The sequence below is a fragment of the Magnolia sinica genome, chromosome 14, assembly GCF_029962835.1.
Source record: "Magnolia sinica isolate HGM2019 chromosome 14, MsV1, whole genome shotgun sequence".
Taxonomy (NCBI): Eukaryota; Viridiplantae; Streptophyta; class Magnoliopsida; order Magnoliales; family Magnoliaceae; genus Magnolia; species Magnolia sinica.
Window position 1 is genome coordinate 25,121,491 of NC_080586.1, and position 22,332 is coordinate 25,143,822.

Below are 22,332 nucleotides of genomic sequence, written 5' to 3' on the forward strand. Positions count from 1 at the left end.
CAACACCACTAGAAACAGTGGAGACAATGATACCCACCCTTGTAACCTTTCTGTGGCCCACCATGTTGTCTGTATGCCATCTAATAGTGGCACAGGCCACACGTGACTGGTACCTTGGCCAGGATGAAAGAAAACACTCTCCTTTCAACTTGATCCAAAGCTTTAGGGGTGACACCAAAGCTTTAGGGGGTCACACGAGTAGACCGCTGCAGGCAGCACGCTGCCCAGCAGGGCGTACACATGCTGTCCAGCAGGGGCCACCTCGTGGGGCCCACCCTATTACATATGTTTGATCAACACAGTCCATATGTTTCTCCAGCTTATTTTAGGCTGGATCCAAAAAATGAGGCTGATCCAAATCTCACGTGGGACACACCTCAGGAAACAGTGAGACAATGATGTCCACCGTTGAAACCTTCCCAGGTCCCATCCATATTGTTTATTTTCCATCTGACCTGGTCATAAAGTCACATCGACCTGTGCAATTGAAAACCCTAATTTTAGCTTGGTCCCAGACGGCTGAGGTCCCAGAGACGCCCACCATAATGTTTGTATTTTATCCACGTCGCCTGTCCCACGGCAGGACCCACTTTGAATATCTGCTGTATCCGTTCTATCATTTTAGGTCATGATCTCATAAATGAGGCCAATCACACCCTTAAGCAGGTAGCACCAAAAGAAATAGTGAGAATTGTCAGTCTACCATTGAAATCCACCTAAGCCCACTATAATATTAATTTTTTTCTAGCTAATTGGAGGTTGGACCCATTGTGGGGTCCTACCTTAATGTATTTATTGTATCCATGATGGTTTTATGTCTTGGCAACCCATTAGTGTGGGGCTTATTTTTTGTTGGGCACTACCCATAAAATAGTAGTGATTAAATGCTTACCATTGTATCCATGATGGTTATCTGTCTTGGCAACCCATTACTGTGGGCCTCATTTTTTGTTGGGCACCACTGAGTAAATAGTAGTGATTAAATGCTTACCATTGAATAATGTGATATTTATTTGTCACCCAACTCACTGATGGGCCTTGTTGTGAACCCCACCACGGAGTCGGGCTGTCCTCGGGTTGAGCTAGCTCGACTAACTCGCTTGGCTGGCATGATTTAGCTCAGCTTGAATGCCCAACTCGGGCCAAGTCCTGTTGATTTTTGTAGCTCCAGATGCGTTGAGTTGAATTTGATCAGGGGCATTTCAACTTAGCTCGACTTGGACTCGACTCAACTTGAAGCTTCAACTCTGGCTCACACAGCTCGCTTAATAAGCATATTAAGTTTTTAAATATTATATACATGCAAAAGGTCCTATGCGGTCTAGCTGATGGGGACTCTCCTATGACATTGAGTTATGTGGCCCACACCATGATGAATATCAACCATCGACACCGTGCATTTGATGCACCATTTCATAGTTGGCTTAGGGCTTAAAAATCAAGTCAAACCGTGACTTGTATGGGTCACACCACATACAAAAGTTAAGAGGGGTTACCCTCCATTAAAACATTCATAATCATTTTTTGGGCCCATCAAGATGTGGTTTACAAATTCAGCCCATCCATTATGTGTGTCCCACTTGGATGAGGGGTCAGACAATGGTTCAGACACATCCAAATATCAGGTGGTTCTCACAAAGTGCTTTTATATGTTTTAGGCATGTCTTCATATGATTTTAGATGGTATGGCCCATCGGAGTTCCATGTAAAGCTGATTTTTGGCATATCTCATAATTTATAGGGTACACATCAAATGCACAGTGTTGATGTTCGATATACATCATGGTGGAGCCCACACAGTTCGACCTTGAGTTCCCATAGCTCGACCGTACAGAACCTCTTCCCTTATACATATATAATATATTGAATATATTATATATAATATAGATATATACATCACTCAAACACAACCCGACCCCACCCAGCCCTAGCAGTTCCTTTCCCTTTCATCTCCTTCTCTACCCGCCGCACGCCCGCCCGGCGCCCTACCAGCAGCAATCCACCGGACCACCACAACCGGCGCACGCACGCTGCCTGCCCGATCGATCTCGCAGAGCGAAAAAGACCGCACGGCCGCGCGCCCAATCCCGACTCGGTTAGCACTTAAGAAATTATTGCTTTTTTTTTTTTTTTTTGGTTTTGTTTGGTTTTCCCATTTCATTGTTTCCAAATCATCTCATTATTTCACATCCTACCCCGCTTTCATGCCAACGTGTCATGCATATGAGACATCTGGGCTGCACGAAGTATGGGACACACCATCAAGATTACTTTGCATGAAAATCAAGCCGATCAAATCATTACGTGGGCATTGGCTGTGTGCTTTAGTCGGACCATCGGCTGTCCATTGATTTCGACGGTCTGATCGGCCTGATGAGTGGACCCACTAATTTTTACCTGAGATGTTTCATGGTGTGGACTACCTTTTCCACAGATTGGATGTCCATAGAAAGTGACACCTTGGTGGGAAAGGGAAATACTGGGCACTGTATTTGAAAGTTTAGTTACAGAGGCTATGTAGGGAATAATCACATCTGAAGGTATGATAATTGCTATATGATCAGGGTGTGTGGGGCCCACCCGTGATGTGTATGTGGAATCCAAATCATGCATCTATGTGAGCCTCGTCATATCACCGCACATCTCAAAATTCATCCTGATTTAAAACTCAGGTAGGACACACACAGGCAGCCATGTTCTATCCGTCCTAAAACCTTTGTCCCATCAAATGGCTTAGATTTGATCAAGGACCACATTTATATCTTTTCATTTCTTTGATGTGGCTTAAAATCTCTCTCTCTCTCTCTCTCTAGCCTACATAGACTATAGTGGCAGTCAGATTATGAAGCTCTGTGAGATCTCACTGTGATTGCTTCGAGAAACTCATGTAGAACATCTGATGTCAATCCAAAAACTAGAGTCAAAACAGTCAGATTTATCAAGGGGATTGGAGAAACTCATGACCATTGGATTCCAAATACCCTCCAATACCATCCAATCCCCCAATCCAGGCTGCCAAACGACCACTTAGCCAATTCAATATGGGGCCACTACATAGGCACTTCAGTTTCAGCTACCTATAGCCATGTGTGTAGTTGGTGGAGGGAGTCGTAAATCGTAATGAACCAAGATGGACCAGGAGCTGCTCTCAATAGAAAAGAAATGCTTAAAAAGCCAGAGTTGAGGGGAAAGTTAGGCCAATCCATCAGGTATTCAGACGCTAGTATTGGAATGAGGAGAGTCTACTCATCAGGAGGGCCGTGGTGCTGAGATGGATGTTAAGCAAGAAATGGCTGACGGTCTACACGTGCCTGATGAATGGAGCAGCCTGCTTTTGGGAGAGAGACATGATGATGATGGACGATTCCGATCATCATATCATCTTTGCAGGTGGGCCCATGGGACCCACAGGTGATCAGAGTGTCCCGTATCCGTTACGATACGGCCGTATTGGCTGATACGTAATGGTAATGGCCGACACCGTTACGCGATACGGGGTCGAAACGGGCACCCCTTCAATTCTGTGATCGTAATGGCCGTTACGGCCCTGTGACGGCTGTTACGGGCCTAAAGAAAGAAAAAAATAGGAAAAAAAACATACCTTTTTTTTTCTTTTTTCTTTTTTTCTTTCTTTCCTTTTCCTTCTCCTTCTCTTTCTCCTTCTTCTCGGACTGCTGTGGCTGCAGCCCTGCAGACCTTCTTCTTCTTCTTCTTCTTCTTCCCTCTCTCTCTCTCTCTCTCTCTCTCTCTCCCTCTTCTTTCCCTCCTTTTCTTTTCGGTTTCCCTCTCTGGTATCGGAAAAAGAAATCGGAAGCGGATTGGCTGGTGTACCACACACCAACTATATAGTTGCTGTAGGTATGTGTCATGCTAAGACGAGTGCTGACACTCCTCGAGCTCCGAGTTGCACGAACGGCTCAAAGGAGATCAAAGTTACATGGGCTCCACAGTGATGTATTTATTATATTTACACCGTTCATCTATTTTTAGAGATCATTTCAGAGCATTACCCAAAAAATGAATCATATCCAAAGATCATCTGGACCACACCAAAAATAGCAGTGGAGATAATGATTTTCACCGTTAAACAATTCGTAGGGCCCACCATAACGTTTATTTTCTATCCAATCCTTTCATAAGGTCAAAAAGACTTGAATGAAGAGGAAAAACAAATTTCATATTGATCCAAAACTTTCGTGATCCCAAGAAGGGTTTCAATGGTAGACGTTCAATCCCCCACTGCTTTTTGTTGTGTGTTCCACTTGATAATTAGATCTGTATTATTTTTCGTGTCAAGCCTTAAGATGAGCTCGTCAAATGAATGGATGGTTTGGATATAACACATACCTCATTATCAGACCCACAGGACTTGCTGACGCCAATACAACAGCTATATAGGTGTAATACAAGTTACGTGGTACGCTGTTATCTTTCCACGTGCCACGTGGGCCCCACCATGATGTATGTATTATATCCATGCCGTCCATCCATTTTGCCACATCATTTTAGGTCATGATCCAAAAAATTAGTAAGATCCAAATCTTAGGTGGACCACACCATAAGAAACAGTGGTTATAGAATGCTCACCATTAAAAATTTCAAAATTTCTTAGGGTCCACTGTAATGTTTATTTTCCATATAACCTGTTAATTGGGTCACACTGACGTGGATGAAGGGAAAACACACATGTCAACTTGATTTAAAACTTTTGTAGCCCCCAATAAATTTTTAATGGTGGACGTTTAATTATTGTTGTTTCTTATGGTGCGGTCTACCTGAGCTTTGCATCTGCCTCATTTTTGGGTTCATGCCCTAAAATTATTTGGCAAAATGGATGGACGGTGTGGATATAACACATTCATCATGGGTGGGGCCCAAAAAACTTTGACACTCATGTGCTACACTTCACAATCCGAGTCTCGCCTAATTCGGGCCCTTAAAAAATTGTACACGAGACATGTATTAACTTAAAATTTACTAATTAAATTATGGACTGTAGTTAACTCACAATGCTAAAATCAAATTGTTTGAATAGTTTTAATTGTTAATTTGTGGACGCTTATTTTTAAAAATAGGGTCTTTTGATTTTTTTCATGATTCACTATCTAATAAATGTCCACCAATTCATAAGTGGGATAATTCTAATAAATTGCATGAATTTGAGGCGGATTTGAGGCATGGATTGGTCCTCCAAGTCAGCCCTAAATTGGCAACGCTATCTACCTGAATTTAATTTCATTTTTTTAAAGAACTATTGGGAGTAATGATATTAAATTGTTAATTATATAAATTAGATATTTAGAAAATTAAATATATGAATTTTGTAGTCAAATTCAAGTTATCTGGTTTATAAATTCATCAGACAGTCCGATACAACTTCTCACCAAAGAGTGGACCGTTACACCACCATAAACATGTTCTAATTTATAAATAAATGCATATTTGGAATGCTTAGAATATTCCGTATTTAATCCATATTTTTATATATTTTTTTGGTAAAAAAATGAATTTGCACCGTTACGGGCCGTTACGCCCCCTAATCCATATTGGTATCGGAGGCGCCGTTACGCCAACTGATAACGATACAGGATACCTTGCAGGTGATGGTGTTTGCCAGCCGCAACCCGCAAGGGCCGCAACATAGGAAAATGAGAGAGAGAGAGAGAGAGAGAGAGAGAGAGAGAGAGAGAACCAATCCATTATGTGTGATTCATGCATTGTGCACTATACATGATACACTGCATCTACTCCCTAACGATTAGGCCTAGTCATGAGTCGAGTTAGCTCGAGAAATTCAATTGACTCGACTCGACTCAGTAGGACGAGTTGAGTCGAGTCACATTAAGAAGCTTGACTCAGAAAACGAGTCAAGTTCGAGAACTAGGTCACTTGACTCAAAACTCGACTTGACTCGACTCAGGCTCGAACTCGACTCGACTCATTATCATATGGAATGAGTTTTGAAAAAATCCCTAATCCAACAAAGGAGTAGGACCGGACGGCAGACGATTTCCCTTCTCCCCTTCCCCCTCTCCTCTTCTTCTCATTCTCCTTCCCAAATCCAAGGACCGGACGATTGGCTCCCGTTTTCAGTTTTCCCTTTTCCTCTTCTTCTCATTCTCCATTTCTCCTTCTTAAGTCTGATCCGAGTATCCGACGATTCCTACCCTTCGTTGGAGCCTGGAACTGCCCCCCCCCTCCTTTTCCTACGTTGCGGCCCTTGCGGGTTGCGGCTGACAAACACCATCACCTGTGGGTCCCATGGGCCCACTTGCAGAGATGATATGATGATCGGAATCATCCATCATCATCATGTCTCTCTCCCAACAGCAGGCTGCTCCATTCATCAGGCACGTGTAGACCGTCAGCCATCTCTTGCTTAACATCCATCTCAGCACCACGACCCTCCTGATGAGTAGACTCTCCTCATTACCAACGTCTGAATACTTTATGGATTGACATGACTTTCCCCTCAACTCTAGCTTTTTAAGCATTTCTTTTCTACTGAGAGCAGCTTCTGGTCCATCTTGGTTCATTACGATTTAGGACTCCCTCCAACTGCACACCTGTCTCTAGGTAGCTGAAACTGAAGTGCCTATGTGGTGGCCCCATATTGAATTGGCTAAGTGGTCGTTTGGTAGCCTAGGTTGGGGGATTGGATGGTATTGGAGGGTATTTGGAATCCAAGGGTCATTTGGCCCTTTAATTATAGTCTCGAGTTATTTGGAATATACGATATTGCTAGTTTTTGCGAACTCTCCATTTTGCTGAGATTACTAATCATCTCTTGCTTTTGCCCATAATATTAAAACAATAAACTATATTAAATTCCTTGAATAATCTCTCCTTCCAATGCCACACTACAGTATGTTCTATTGTTTTGTCTCTATTACCATATTTTGAAAAGTCCTAATTGAGGGCTCGACTCAGTCTTTAATTGACTTGACTCGATATTTTAACAATTAGGTTTACAATATTTAGTGCCTCAACATTGTTGGAAATACATAAAATTAAAATATACAAAATTGCCTACAATAGTAATGCATTGGAGCATAGCATGCTTGTGACATCCAATCCATTATTTTCTTTTATCATCTCGTTCATTTTACCCATATATTTCATTGTTATAATATTTTTGTCTTCTCACACTTACTGGCATGGCCAGTGCTTTAAATAGCGGTAGCGTGTTGTGTAGCGTTCAACCCTCTGTAGTGTGTAGCGAAATTGCGTAGCGTGTAGCGTAAGCTACACAATACTTCTATTTTGTATTTTATATATATATATATATATATATATATATATATATATATATATATATATATATATATATATATATATATATATATATGATAAATATTAAATAGCACAATAAAAAACAATGCACACATACACACACCACAGTGGGCCCACCATAGAAAACAATGCAAATCCAACCCTTCATGCACCTCAGTGGGCCCCACGTGGGCCACAACATAGAAAACAATGCAAATCCACCCCTTCACGCACCTCAGTGGGCCCCACGTGGGCCATACCATAGAAAACAATGCAAATCCACCCCTTCACGCACCTCAGTGGGCCCCACGTGGACCATACCACAAAAAAATCTATATCTACAGAGATATTGAAAAAGAAATGAAAAAAATTATAAAGATAAAAAAACGTACAGTAACTGGCATTTTAAATGGGAAAAAAAAAAGAAAAACTCAAAATACCAAGTTATTTTCATTGTACATCGAAAGAAATTAAAAAAAAAAGGAGCATGCATACCAATTTTTGTCTCAAGATGAGATTGAATTAATGAAATATGCGAAAGTTCAAGCTCCACAGCCGATCACAACTGGAATAGGGGAAATCCGATTTCTCTGTCATTTCTTCTCCATTGTTGATGAAACTGCACCAAATGGAGCTCCTTGTAGTCTCCAACAATCGGCCAAAGAAGCCCCTTCGAAGGACCTTTCGATTGCAAGATTGAAGAGGGAGAGAGGAAGCAACGTCGGGTGTTGGGTTAGGGCCGGCTGTTGAATACTATTCGAATAGTTATTTTTTTTTTTTTTTTTTTAAAACTTAAGTTATTGCTGTGGTGTGAGTTCACCACCATTTACGACAGATAAACCAAATGATACCTCGTTCATGAAAAACTATTCATTTCTAACCCATCAAGGAATTGTTTTGTCCACCCCATCACAACCTACTAAATGCTATGTAGCGTTTTTGGAGCGCTATGCTACCTACGCTATTGAAAACACTGGGCATGGCTACTTAGTACATGGAGAAAAAGAGGAATTATATAATATAGTGGCACACATCTTGAACAATATACAGTGGCTTTCAAATCTAACCAGTGGGACCCGTAGTTTGACAAGTAAACCATTGGTAGATTATGTCCCACTGTGGATTGTCATTGCTCAAAATTATCATTGAACAATGTGTTGTTAAAAGCAATAAAAAAAATCCACATTCAATTGAAAAGTGTCCTAATCTTGATAACTAAGATCTTCATGATTATGTGGAATTCCATTCACAGTAGAGTGAAATGGATAAATAGTCAGGTTTACATGGCAATGATTTGCAATTGTCTTGATTGAGATCCTGTGTGTACTGTTATGCCAGGATGCGGGCCACTATCTGCACAAGTCTATTAATACATTTGGTGGTTCGTGATGTGCAAAATAGATGGTTTAGATTTTATTTATTTATTTATTTGTGCTTGGAATGACATGACAAGGTAAGGAAGAAAAAACAAGGAGAAAAGTACTCAGGTCGGCCATGTTTTGGCATTCTTTTGAAACCAGGGAGCATTTGACTTTGCTTTCATCGGCCAAAGCGAGTGAATAATTGTGAAAGAGAGGATAACTATGAGAAATATATCTTTCATCCTGCGTGTGTGAGTTTTGAACAAGTGATTGTAGTTAACTCATATGAGAAAGATCTCTCTCTCTCTCTCTCTCTCTCTCCCTCTGGTTGATTTTTGGTTATTTTTCTTGCCACAGATTGGATCGATTTCCTCTTTCTGGCACTAGTTCAAACTTTTGACTAGTGTATTCAAAACAATCCAAAAACCTAAAGATAAGATCCAAACCATCAGGTAGGCTATTCTATTCTTCAATCCGTAGAAAGTTAATCTATATTTCAAAATTTTAATATTGAAGTTCCATAAGATATATATATATTTGTTTAATAAATCTTTAGGTACATTTTATGTTTCCATATTTCTATATTTGTGCTTTAAATCATTATCTCATTCTTTTTCTTATATATTTCGATATTTGTTCGTTAAATGTTTATGCCTATAATTCTTTGTTAACTGATGTTGTTAATTAGTATTTAGGCCACCTAGTGGTTTAACAATGTATCCCCCTGTTTAAGAATTTATATTGAACAAGTACAAATTACAATCATTCGACTGAAAATGCTTGTTCTTTATGGATTCCTAAATTGTCCCATTTTGGACAATTCGATACCATACCATGTACTTAGGTTGTCCTCATTTTCAGTTTACATGTAGTTGGAATTTCGGTAGCGTCTCCCTATATTTTCTCCGGATATGTGGTTCTTTACTAATTGGTTTCCTCTATCCATGTGTAATGGATTACATGTGGCAACCAATTAGTATTGAATTTTACATATATCAGGAGAATATGGGGAGATGTTGCCGAAATTTCATCTCACATGTAAACTGTATGAGAATAGTATATGGTATGTTACCGAATGGGATAGAGACAATTAGCACCTATATATAGAGAAGTAGGAATAGATGAGATATTTAGAGATAATTAGTAAACAAAATTTGAAATAATCGGGGACAATATATAATTATGTATATGTATGTACCATGACGAATTTATTTATTAGGGAACTATTTGAGACACTTGTGTCTTGCAGTTTATGGAGGGGCCCCGATATTGTTTGTGTGATATATTTATATATACATGCATATAAATGTAATTGATTAATTATTTCAACTTGTAAAAGCACTGATCTTACTTTACCCTTGTTAACTTTTGATTTATAGATGACTAGCGAGGAAAACTCAAGTACCCTCGGTGCCGGTATGTCAGTCACTTCTCCTCTTATCATGGAGGGAGACATATTGGAAAACAAAGTTGAAACGACTTCAGGTTCAGTGAAAGGAAAAAAAAGATCAGCAGTTTGGAAATTTTTTGATTAGATCACGCTACTAGATGGTTCGGTTAAGGTTAGATGCAAGTATTGTAAAACTATTTACGGTAAGCATTCTGGTTATTCTACTACTCATTATCAGAGACATCTTGATAAATGCGCGAAGAGACCAAGAACGTCGACGGGTGGAGTCCAACAACTATTTTCATTTACCGCTTCTAAAAATGACAACTCTCAAGCTACACTCTCCACTTATAAATATGATCTAGAAAAACTAAAAGAGTGGTATGCAAGATTGGTGATAGTTAATGAGAAGCCGTTTAGCATGATAGAAAGCAAAATTTTTATGGGATTTTGCAAATTCCTTAATCCCAGATGTGAGAGGGTATCTCGTCTTACTGTGAAAAGAGAGTGCATGAAGATGTATGCGATTGCGAAAACAAACTTGAAAGCTCTTCTAACATCTGTATCAAGAATAAGTTTGATTTCGGATGTGGACGGCATCGAATCAAAGAAAGGGATATGTCATTAACCGCACACTTTGTTGATGTAGATTGGAAACTCCAAAAGAAGATTATAAACTTCCGCGATGTTCCTCATACCGGTGTGGTAATGTCGGAATACATTTACGATTGTCTTGTTGAGTGGGACATTGAAAAGAAAATCACTTCAATAACTTTAGATAATGCCTCTTCCAATGACACTTTAGTTTTTTTCTTATGTAGTCAATTCAAGGCAGCTGGAAATTTATTCTTTGAGGGTAAAATATTTCAAGTCAGACGATGTGCTCACATACTAAACTTGATTGTATAAGAAGGGTTGAAAGCAATTAACTCTACGATCGCTAACATACGAGATAGTGTTAAATATATAAGGGAGTCACCTTCAAGACTGAGTACGTGGAATGATATAATCCAATGTTTGGATTTGAAATGTAAAAAGCAATTGAAGTTGGATGTTTGTACGCGCTGGTATTCAACTTATGAAATGTTAGATACTACTTTAGAATTTAAAGTTGCATTCTCTGAACTTGTGGCGCGTGATAAAATGTACACATACGTGCCTAGTGATGAAGATTGGATGAAAGCTGAACATGTTCATCAGTTTCTCAAAGTTGTTTATAACTGTACGAAGATTTTTTCAGCGAATAAGTATCCTACGGCAAATCAGTTTCTTCCAAAAATTATTTTCATCATGCACGCTCTAAAAAAGTATGCTAATGAGGGTCCAGATTTTTTACAAATGATGGCTCTGGGAATGCAAATGAAATTTGATAAGTATTGGGTCAATTGCCATTTGTTAATGGCCATTGCAGTTGTTATGGATCCACGGTACACGATGACAATGGTTAGATACGTTTTCAGGTTGCTTTATTCCAGTTCTGAAAGAGTTTCAACAAAGACAACCATTATTCATGCTGCAGTTGAAGAGTTGTTCACTTCATATGTTGGTACTTTGTCGCAACATCTAGTACAATAGTTACTCCTCAATCTGTGTAGTACTTCTACTGAAGGAACGCGATTTCGTGATTGTCTTTTTTAGACGAAAAGAAACGGATATGCAGGAAACTGAATCAGAATTGGAGAAGTATCTGAAGGAGCCGGTCATAAGGTTACAAGAAGATGAATTTAATGGTTTGCAGTGGTGGAAGTCAAGAACTCGTGAATACCCTAGACTTTCGGTAATGGCACGAGATATATTGTCAATTCCAATTTCAACCGTGACTTCAGAATTGGCTTTTAGCACAGGGAGCAGGGTTGTGAGCAAGTATCGAAGCTCACTCGCCTCGAAAACAATTGAAGCACTAATATGTACACAAGATTGGTTGCATCCAGTTTGGGGCGGTAGCAGTTTCGATTTTGATGAGGATGAGGACGAGAATGGAAGTCAAGACGAGAATGCATCTAAAATTATATGAAGGAATGTATACTTTTAAAGTTTTGTTTAACCTTTTATATTTTGTAATATATTTTCACTTTTTGAACTTGATGTTTATGGTATCTAGATAGTATATGTGAGACTTTTCGTTTGTCTTGATGTTGTAGCATGTGAGATATTTTGGACTTGATGTTGTTGACTTTTAATTTATATTTTGTAGCAAGAAATATAATAAATTGAGGTGGGAGTAGGCTTGACTCGACTCGAGGTAAGCTCGCCTCGACTCGATCCACAAGCTCACCTCAAAAGGTTTCGCAAGCAAGCCAAGCTCCAATGTTAAGCTCTTGAAGTTTCACTAATTCCACCACTTTCCCCATGTTTCCTTGCATTTTCGATTATCGACGATATCAATATTGTTTCCGTATTCCTGGCTAGCGAAACTTGTTGGGGTCTTCACATGATCAAAATGTAGGGAAACATGGGGAAAGTGGTGAAATTTTTTAGTGAAACTTAGGAGATGCTAAAATATACATATTTGCATATTTAGGAGTAAAATAAAATTGCAAAAAGAATGCATATATAATAATTTCCATTTAACAGGGGCCTAAAAGCATGTGTTGTCAGGGCATGAGACGACCACAACGACAACGACCACGACAACAACAAAGACGACCACAACAACGACAACGACAACAACCATGACGACAAATAAGGCGACAACGACATGAAAATGACGCTGTCAAGGGATGAGCACACTCGACGTTAGGGAGATTCATTCTCTGATGAATCCAGGCAGACTAATGGTAAGGGGTCAGACGTGAGAAACAGAGATGCTGAGTCGACCGAAGACGATGATGCAGGATTGAACGACAAGGAATGATGGGAGGTTTGTTGTCGGAAGCCCACATCCATGGCGTCGGAGGCCAAAAAGTGAGCTACATTCCCAACCTTGTTCGTGAAAGGGTTCCCGAAAGGATGGTATCCCCTCAACATTGAAAGAATATTTGGCCGTGCTGGCATGGTTATGGACGTTGTCATGCCCAGAGACCGGGAAATGGGGACATACAGAGGTTTTGCTCTGGTTCGTATGTCCTCTGAGATCGAATTAGCTAGAGTTGTTACAATGCTCCATGGGGTTTAATTTGCGGGTTTCCCTCTCCTTGTTCAGAGGGCTCGATTCGGGCGTAACCATATTCTCCCTCAGAAACCTCAACTCGCTAAGGTTTATCGTCCCAAGCCGGCCCTCCCCCCCCTCTCCTCCTCCCTCCCTTCAGGTGCCAGCACCGTCCTTTAAGGAGGTCCTAACTCAAAATCCTCAACCCCACCTTATACCTCCTCCGCTACCTCCCTCACATGCCTTGCCTGTTGCTCCCTCAGCCTTCCTTGCCATGATAGACCCATTCTGCTCGAAGACGGGGGTCCCTATATCCGTCGATTTGGGGCATTTTCGTAGGGCTAAGGAAGATCTAAAGGAGTTGATGGTCATTTTGTGTAAAGAGGGTGCGTCAATTTCACAGGTGAGGGATTGGATCTCAGAAACTACAGAATTTCGCCCAGGGAATTACATCATTAAGCCGATGAGATATAATGAATTGTGGACTAAGGTTTGTTGAGGTATCAACTCGGAAATGCTAACGATGGCTGGTCATCTCCACTCCGGCGGGCCAGTGGCTACAATTATGCCATGGGACGACTTTTCCACTCTCGGCATGGAGAACGTGTGGATTCAAGTTTGGGGTATTCCCCTTGAGCTCTGGTTTGATGAATTTTTTATCTCAGTCGCTGCGTATCTTGGCTCATACCTAGAGTTGGACGAGAAGACGAAGCTTGGAGAGGAGATCAGAGTGATCAGAGTAAGGGTAAGAAGAAGGAAGGGACTTCCTCTGCCTCTGACGGTGAAAGTGATCGTTGACGACCGCTGCTTCGACTTCCCGGTTATCATGGAAGCGATTGATGATCCGCTTCCTCGTTGGGGTGATCTATGGCGAATCAGAGAAGATCTCTCACCAGAGCAGACGATGACCCGTCAACCATTTCCGGAGGCGGGTGTACAAACTCCATGCTCCAGCGGAGTTCCTCTTCGAGAGCCTGTCAGTTTCTCTGAGGACTCTGGACGAGATATCCCATCGACTCTCCCCACTGCGACACGTGGAGCAATCCTAACGCCTAGGCAGCATCCTCCAGCTCCCTCGCCTCCCCGTCTGTCGCGAGATCTATCTAATATCGCAGAAGGTACGACACGTGGCAATCGAGCTGACTTGGAATGTACGAAGTTAGTCTCGCCAGCCGATTATCTGGGAGATAATTCACAGACCCATTTGATTAACCTGCAGTGCCCGTCCTTTAACCGGTCCTTCCACCGCCTTGTGTCAGGTTCTCATAATGACCTGCCTGCTTCTCCCTCCGAGACACGTAATGTGGGACGCGTGGAACTAAAAGAGAGCGGGACGGTTTCGTCTTCGACAAGTAAGGAGCTTATCAGGGAACACGTGGACCGTCTTGATCGACGTTTGTGTTCTAATGCGGGACAGATGGCAGAACGCCAGGGTGCTTCTCCCTCTTTGCGTCTTATGTGTAGCGGATCCCATTCGAACCCGGACCTGATGGAAGCCTTTCTCACTGTTCCGCCCACATCAGCCTCTGGCCCATTAGCCCTCACGCCCTCCATTCCTATTATCTCTTCGCCTCGTTCCAACCTATGGTTCGAAGACGCTGAATGTTTGATTGTAGTAAGTCTGATCTCCAATCGTGGCCGTCCTTGCCCATCTCCCATTCCTGTTCATCTCCTCCAGTTGATGCCTTAGAGATGGGTCCGATTACTCTTTTTCAAGACAATGATCCCTCTCAGATCCTTATGGCGGAACCTTTACAAATGATAGTCGATTCCCAGACCGACCTTTAGCCACCTGACACAAACAGAGCTAACTTGTTGACCAAAATTCAAAAGTATCGATGGATCAGAGAAGCCATCGGTAAGGTGGGGAGATCCCTTGGTCTGTCTTCCGGGGATAGACTAGAGGACTACATTGCTTTATTCAAATGCATAGAAAATAGAGGTAGACCCATTGGGACGTGTCGACCTTCATCAAAGCAGTTAGTCAAGATTTTAGGTAGTCGTGAGTTACAAAGGCTACAAGCAAGCACTGGTTTAACTCCGCTTCTATGTCAAAACCAAGGCGTTAGGATAATCGGGGAAGTGTAGTTAGTCAATGAAGATCATTTCTTGGAATGTTAGGGGGGTGGGCTCTAAACGCAAAAGGAGCCTGATTAAAGAATCCATTAGTAGAAAAAATCCGGATGTAGTTTCCTTTCAGGAAACAAAGGTACCCCATTTCAAGGACTACCTTCTGGCTTCTCCGTGGAAGGAAAGGGATGCTAAGTTCTTATCGGTGGACACGGTGGGAAGCTCGGGCGGGACCCTCATCGCTTGGAAATCGTCCAAGTGGGATCTCATCTACTCCAATGCTGCCACATTCTCGTTGTCAATTATCCTCAAAGATAAGTCTTCTTGCTGACTGTTGTATATGGGCCTAACAATGACTCTCTTAGGACTGCTTTTTGGGAAGAGCTCACACTGGCTAGAGAGTTTTTCTCGGGGCCTTCATGTGTGGTGGGCGACTTCAATGTTACCTGTTTTGCGGAGGATCATTCTAGAAGAAGAAGGCCCTTCACCGCTATGCTCTGATTCTCTGATTGGATTCAGAAGGAGCAGCTTATCGACTTAACCTCTCCTGGGTGCCAGATTCACCTGGTCCAATGGGCGGGCAAATCCTATTCAAACCTGGCTCGATAGATTTCTTGTCTCTCCGGAGTGGATCGAGTCCTTCCCAACTGTTAAGCAACTCGTCATGCCACACACTACCTCAGATCACTGTCCTCTCCTCTTAAGTGAGGAAGATCTTAATTGGGGACCGAAACCTTTTAGGTTCAACTCTGCTTGGCTCCGGTCAGAGGGTCTCCGGCAGAAGATCATTGACTGGTGGCAGTCCTTCCAGGTGTAAGGGTACGCTGGTCATTGATTACTATGCAAACTTAGACTTCTCAAGACTAAACTCAAGGAATGGAGGCGGGAAGTGTTTCAAAAGAGAGGCTGAAATCGAAATTCTCCTAGCTGATCTCCAGAGATTGGATGTGGAAGCCGAATCTGGCCCGATGTCAAAAGAGATGATGCTTAGGCGCATATCTATTATTCAGGACCTTTCAATTATAGCCCAGGAAGAGGAAGCCTCGTGGAGGATTAAATCCAGATCTAAATGGATTGTTGAGGGGGACAAGAACACCTAGTTCTTCCATAATATGGCCAATATGCACTCTCGATCGAAGGCCATTCTCAGTATATTTGATAAGGGAAGCAGAGTTGATTATAGAAAAGAAAGAGCTGATCTTGCGATAGCCCATTTCAAAAATCTCCTATCCACTGATAAATGGGTTAGACCGAAATTAGAAAATATTTCTTTCAGTTGCTTGCAGGCTGCTGATGCTGATCAGTTGGAATCTCAATTCTCTGAAGAGGTGGTTAAGGCGGCAGTTGAGGCATTGGGTGCTGATAAGTCTCCAGGTCCAGATGGCTTCCCGATAAGTTTTTACCAGAATTTCTGGCAAACGGTTCGCCTCGATGTTCTCTCCTTCCTTCAGGAATTCTACGATAGAGGCAGATTATCGAAGGGTCTAGGTGATACGTTCATTTCGCTCATTCCCAAGGTAGCGGGGGCTGCTTCGTTCGCTGAATTTAGGCCCATTAGTCTGATTGGGAGCCCATATAAAATCCTAGCTAAAGTTCTATCCTCCCGGCTCTCTAAAGTCATTGGGTCATTAATCTCTAGTAATTAGAATGCTTTCATCAAAGGTAGACGGATCATGGATTGAGCTCTTATTGCTAATGAAGTTCTTCATTCTTGTCATTAGTCCAAGTCTGAAGGGGTGTTTTGCAAATTGGATGTTGTCAAGGCTTATGATCATGTCAAATGAGATTTTCTCCAGTACATGCTAACTCGGATGGGTTTCGGTCTCAAATGGAGATGGTGGATCGCTGAGTGCATTGGTTCGGCTCATTTTTCTGTTATCCTCAACGGCTCTCGCTTAGGATTTTTCAAAAGTTCGAGGGGTCTACGGCAAGGAGATCCTCTTTCCCCCTATCTTTTCCTGATCGTGGCAGAGGCGTTATCCCAAATGCTGAAGAAAGGGCAAGAACAAGGTATTCTTCGAGGTATATCAGTGCCAGGTTTGGCAGCACCTCTCACTCATATCCAATTCGCTGATGATACTCTCATTTTCTCAGAGGCCACGGAAGAAAAAATTGAACATCTTCTCATTGCTATCCGCTGTTTTGAAGTAGTTTCGGGTCTTAGGATCAACTTCAGCAAATCCAAACTGCTAGGAGTTAACGTCCCTTAGTGCACCTTACAGATATATGCGGACACTCTTGGTTGCAGCGTAGAGTCTTTTTCAACATACTTTGTTGGGTTGCCCCTTTGCATCGGTCCCCTGTCGAAATATATGTGGGATAGGGTCATTAGCAAATTTCACAAGTATCTCGCCTCATGGAAATGTCGGTACTTGTCTCTTGGGGGGGAGGCTGACCCTGATAAAGGATGCTCTTTCTAGTCTCCCCCTGTACTTCATGTCGCTGTTCTCTTGTCCGGGGTCGGTAATTAAGTGCATCGACAAAATCAGAAGGGACTTTCTATGGTTTGGCAAGGAGAATCAGAGGAAGTTCCATTTGCTCGAATGGAAAGAGGTGTGTAAAGTGTTTAGGTAGGGAGGTGCAAATGTCAAGAATTTGAAGCTTATGAATAAAGCGCTGTTGGGGAAATGGTCCTGGAGATTTGCCTCTGAAAAAGAAGTCTTGTGGAGTTCAATAGCTAAGGGCAAATATGGGGTGTCCCAGGGAGGCTGGTGGCCTAAACAATCTTCCTATTACAAGGCTTCCTACATATGGAGGGGTATTCTAAAAGCAAAAGACCCTGTCTGTTCCAACAACAGTTATGTGTTGGGAGATGGTGCTTCAATTAGATTCTGGGAAGACATTTGGCATGGGGAAAAAGCTCTTAAATTCCTATTCCCTCAAATATACAGGCTGGCCCCTGATAGAAATATTTTCATTAATAGGTGTTGCTACTCCACGTCCGCTCACCCTGTTTGGGACATCAGATGTACTAGAAATCTAAATCTAAGTGAAGCTGACGAATATGTGGAACTTCAGAAGTGCATCTCAGAACTAAAGTCTATCAGTTCTCAGCCTGATGGCATTGTTTGGCCTTTGGAGAAAACGGCCTTCTTTTCTGTGAAATCTCTCTACGCAGCAATTTATCCAGCTACGCAGATCAGAAGTGATGTCTCTCCTTTTCTTTGGAAATATCAGGCTCCTCCTAAGTATCTTTGTTTCGGGTGGCTGGCGAGCCAAAATAGAAACCTAACCATAGATAATTTGTTAAAGAGAGGCATGCAGCTCGTTAACATTTGTTTATGTTGTATGCGCCACGCCGAATCAGTTAATCATTTACTTGTTCACTGCCCTTTTATCACCTCCATTCTCAACGACTTCTGTCAGCAATTTTCAGTCAGTTGGTGTGCTTTCAGAATCTGCGGTGAACATGTTGTCTGACTGGCATGGGTTTAAGCTCGGAAGAACCAATACAATAATCTGGCGCTTGGCTATCCTTGCCATCTGGTGGGCTGTATGGGAGGAAAGGAATGATAGGTGTTCTAACGATCGATCGTCCTCAGTTAGGGTTGTAGGGGCTAAGGCTAAAAAATTGGTGATCGAATGGGCTATTAATGTAAATGCTTTAAAGAGGGTAGATTTGTCGTTTCTTGGTGGATAGGAGCTCACTGCTATCTCAGCAGTCTGCTTCTTCGTTGTTTTTCTTTTCTTCTTTTCCTTTTTGTTCACTTTTCCTTTTCTCAATAAATCGCAGTTATCTTTAAAAAAGAAGAAAAAAGAAGAAGCATGTGTTGTCATAATAAATCAATCCAACCATCTCATCCATCCCATCTATCCATCCAACCTTCCATCCAAACATCCATCGATATTTTAAAATATTGACAACACAAGATATTTCGCCAATAAATCGTCGACAACTGGGAAGGAAAAGAAAGATTGTGGTCTCGATATCGCCCATGTTGTGATAATGATAATATCAACAAATCGAACATTGCATACAACCATGCACCCATTAAAAAAATTGAAATGGAATTTTTTTTTTTTTAATAAATGGATTTTTGGCGATATCGATATTGATACAGAGATAAGAAAAGAAAAGAGAGAACAATTATTATTATTATAATTTTGTTTTTCTGAAAGATAACTTAGAGAGTGTGATGTAGACACAAGCGCATTCAAGGTGTACCAACGAAGAAAGCGCCAACCACAAGTGCCGTCCTTGTGGACAGGCGACTATTGAGGAGCTGAAGACCTTTCACATGTGATTGGACATATAGAAGACACCACTCAGGGAAGACACATGTGAAGGAAGATTGGAGAAAGAAGACCGAGCGCCCAAACTTTCCCGTACTTATGTTATTTGCGAGTTTTTGACTTAGTTAGGGGTCTTTTAGTAATTTTATGTCTTTATTTGCTTATTTTAGAGGTATTTTAGTAATTTTATGTCTTTATTTGCTTATTTAAGTGGGTTAAAGTCCTAAACTCGAATTTCAACTATTGATTAATGAAAAGCAAACCCTCTGGTTGCCTCCTTCCTCTCTTTTCTCTGATGGTGCTTCTTCTCTTCCCTTGATCTTCTTCTTCTAATTTCTTCTTGTGCCCTTCCAACTTCTTCAAGGTAATAATTTTCTTTCTTCTATTTTTCAGTTTTGGCTAATCCTTCTTCGATCAAAATCTTGAGAACCGATCTAAACCCTAAACCCCCAAATTCTCAAATCCCTAATCCGAGAAACTTCTTGGTTCTTCGGACTAGTGATCTTCGTTGATCGATTGGGTGTGACCATGCAAGATCGGGAGGTCTCATCCTCGCCGGATCCAACCTAAGTAGTAATTGAATTCCATAATCCATGGTTGTGGTGATGGCCTGCTCCATTGCATGTTTCCTTTATGATTTTCTCAGTTATGATGATTACCGTTAGAATTTTAGATCATTTATTCCTTTTATTTCCGCTGTTTAATTGTGTCCATGAGCATGCATCATAATTAGGGCTGTCCTGCGTCACATTGCAATATCGATACATTGGCAATACAAGTGACCCCTAGAATTTGCACGGTAAAAAATATTGGCGATACATCGTCGATGCCTGGAGTGCTATCTGTATCGCCGAGCTGGAGATATGGATAATATTGGGGATATTTCGATAATATCTGCGATACTTCAAACAATGATGAAAGCAACCCCAACCAGTTAAACTGGCCCAACCAATGAAGTGAACATGTTGCCATATTTAAATTCGTTGTAATTTGTAAATACAGAAAGGTGGACCATTGAATCCATTCATACCAGAATCCTGTAAATGTATACTATATCAACGAAGGAATGCCTGCACGTGATGCTATTGTCATCTTTTAGGGTTCAAGCGAACCCAAGATACCTCCTGGATTGCTAGGAGGACAATGATGTTTCTCTTTCTCAAATGTTAAATCAGTGCAATTTATGTTTGCTAAGATGGAAGCAGACATCTTATATGCTTATTTACTTGCATTATCTTTCCCTGCCAAGTATTCTTAAAATGCATTTGCTTTGAAATGCTGACCACAACAGTGCTTTCTCCTTACAGTCTATTGACAGCTACAGCCTCCTATAATTTCCCTCGTCATTTTATTTTGCATATTTCTTCAGTAATAATTGATCAGAGATTTTTTTTTTTTCTCTAGAATTTTATTGTCATGCTTCATTGAGATCTTTGTTTTCTGGGAAAGTCTTTATGACTCAGCAATGCCATTTTATTATGCAGCTACAATGGAGTCAGAGGTCATAGCTGCTGATATTCTATTGCCTCCAGTTCTTACATTTAAGAGGATACAAATGTCAGACAAGTACCCAAAAGGGCATGCAAGAGGCAGGCATTGGAAGCATTTAAAGCAGATTCTTCAAGCTGAAAACTATCAGAATTATCCTACATATGAACCTAATTGTAGGTATTTTATGTTGTGATTCTCTGCTAATATGTTGCAGCTCTCCTGTTATTCAATTTTCCATGTTGGAGATTTATACCCTGATTTTGTACCTTTAAGCATTAATGAGTCCACTATATCATGCACATCCCTTCTCAGTGTTGTTGCCTTTTGAATTGTGAGCCTATACTAGCTGCTTTAAGCTGTTGTACTTGCAGTTCATTTAATTGCTTAACCTATGTTTCTTTGGATGTGCAGTTTTCTTTTGCCATAAGCATTGCTCAAGCAGCTTAGCATTTTAGTATTCTACTGGATTAAGATGTTTTCCTTTTCTTTGCTAATAACCAAAGTTTTATTCAAGGAGGAGCATATCAATATCCATTGAGATAATGTGTGGGCATTCTTCGCACACAACTCAATTCCATCGACAACTTCCTTAGCATGTACATCATCTGCCTCTCTATACATATGGATAAACAGACAGTAACAGGGGATAGCAAGGCCTAAGCTTGTTAACCTTGGCCAAGGAGGGAAAGAAAAAGTTAAGAAGGAAATTTTTTTAATTGTGATGAATTAATCAATAAGGATTTGGATGTGTGCAAAATTCCATGATTTTATCTTTTCACCCGGAGCATTAAAGAGTTTTTTTTTTTTTTTTTTGCTTAAAATTTTGGTGTTTTCTTTTTATAGAGTAAGAATGATTTGCAAGATGTCTCATCTATAAAAATCCATATTGTATACCGGTATTGTACTGGCTGATATGATATGTAATATGGGGTCGTATTGGCCCGACACAAAAATTCCGCACTATATTGGCAAATATCGGCCTGTAATGGCACTGATATACTGTACGTCTGTACCCATATGGGTTTGATCGATACGGGTATAAATGGCCATAAATCGGCACTGCTCTACTCCCCCTTTTGATCTCTCCTCTCTCCTCTTTTCCATCAAAATCTTCAACAGTGTATTTTAGAGAGATTTTTGGCAAGATCTACAAGCATTTGGAGGATTGAATAACCGATTTTGAGTGGAATTGAAGAATTGAAGCCTAGTGATCTGGATTTTTTTTGGATTTTTCTGATATATATGTTACTTTTTTGAAATTTAACTACAAGAACCGATTTGTTTTTTTTTTTTTTAATTTTTTTATAGTAATTTGGAATTTCTGAATTTTCCAAAATTATAATTTTCTAAAAACCTTTTGGAAATGTGTTAAGAAGGAGAGAATTTGAGAGAGAGCATACGGGGTTGGATGTCCAACCCTCTCAACT

At 41.0% G+C, this 22,332-nt stretch overlaps 2 protein-coding genes across 6 annotated transcripts in view; both read left to right on the plus strand.

The window, feature by feature from the left end:
* Nucleotides 1-1,913: 1,913 nt before the first annotated feature.
* LOC131225313 (protein EIN6 ENHANCER) overlaps nt 1,914-22,332 on the plus strand; it is a 36,599-nt gene continuing 16,180 nt past the window's right edge. The window contains exons 1-4 of one of the 5 annotated variants that reach the window (XM_058220834.1): nt 1,914-2,095; nt 8,793-8,884; nt 8,991-9,085; nt 20,899-21,078. In XM_058220834.1, coding sequence (XP_058076817.1) covers nt 20,904-21,078 — 175 coding nt within the window. In that variant the 5' untranslated portion in view covers nt 1,914-2,095; nt 8,793-8,884; nt 8,991-9,085; nt 20,899-20,903. Of the gene's footprint in view, nt 2,096-8,792; nt 8,885-8,990; nt 9,086-10,012; nt 10,196-20,818; nt 21,079-22,332 lie in introns of all 5 variants that reach the window. The other 4 variants (XM_058220833.1, XM_058220835.1, XM_058220831.1 and 1 more) reach the window with 4 other exon arrangements.
* LOC131224924 (uncharacterized mitochondrial protein AtMg01250-like) lies at nt 16,993-17,391 on the plus strand. The gene has a single exon (XM_058220363.1). The coding sequence runs from the start codon at nt 16,993-16,995 to the stop codon at nt 17,389-17,391; it is 399 nt and encodes a 132-aa protein (XP_058076346.1).

Coding starts and splice junctions, on each gene's coding strand:
- LOC131224924 (XM_058220363.1), top strand. CDS start 16,993: ATGGGTTTCGGTCTCAAATGGAGATGGTGGATCGCTGAGTGCATTGGT.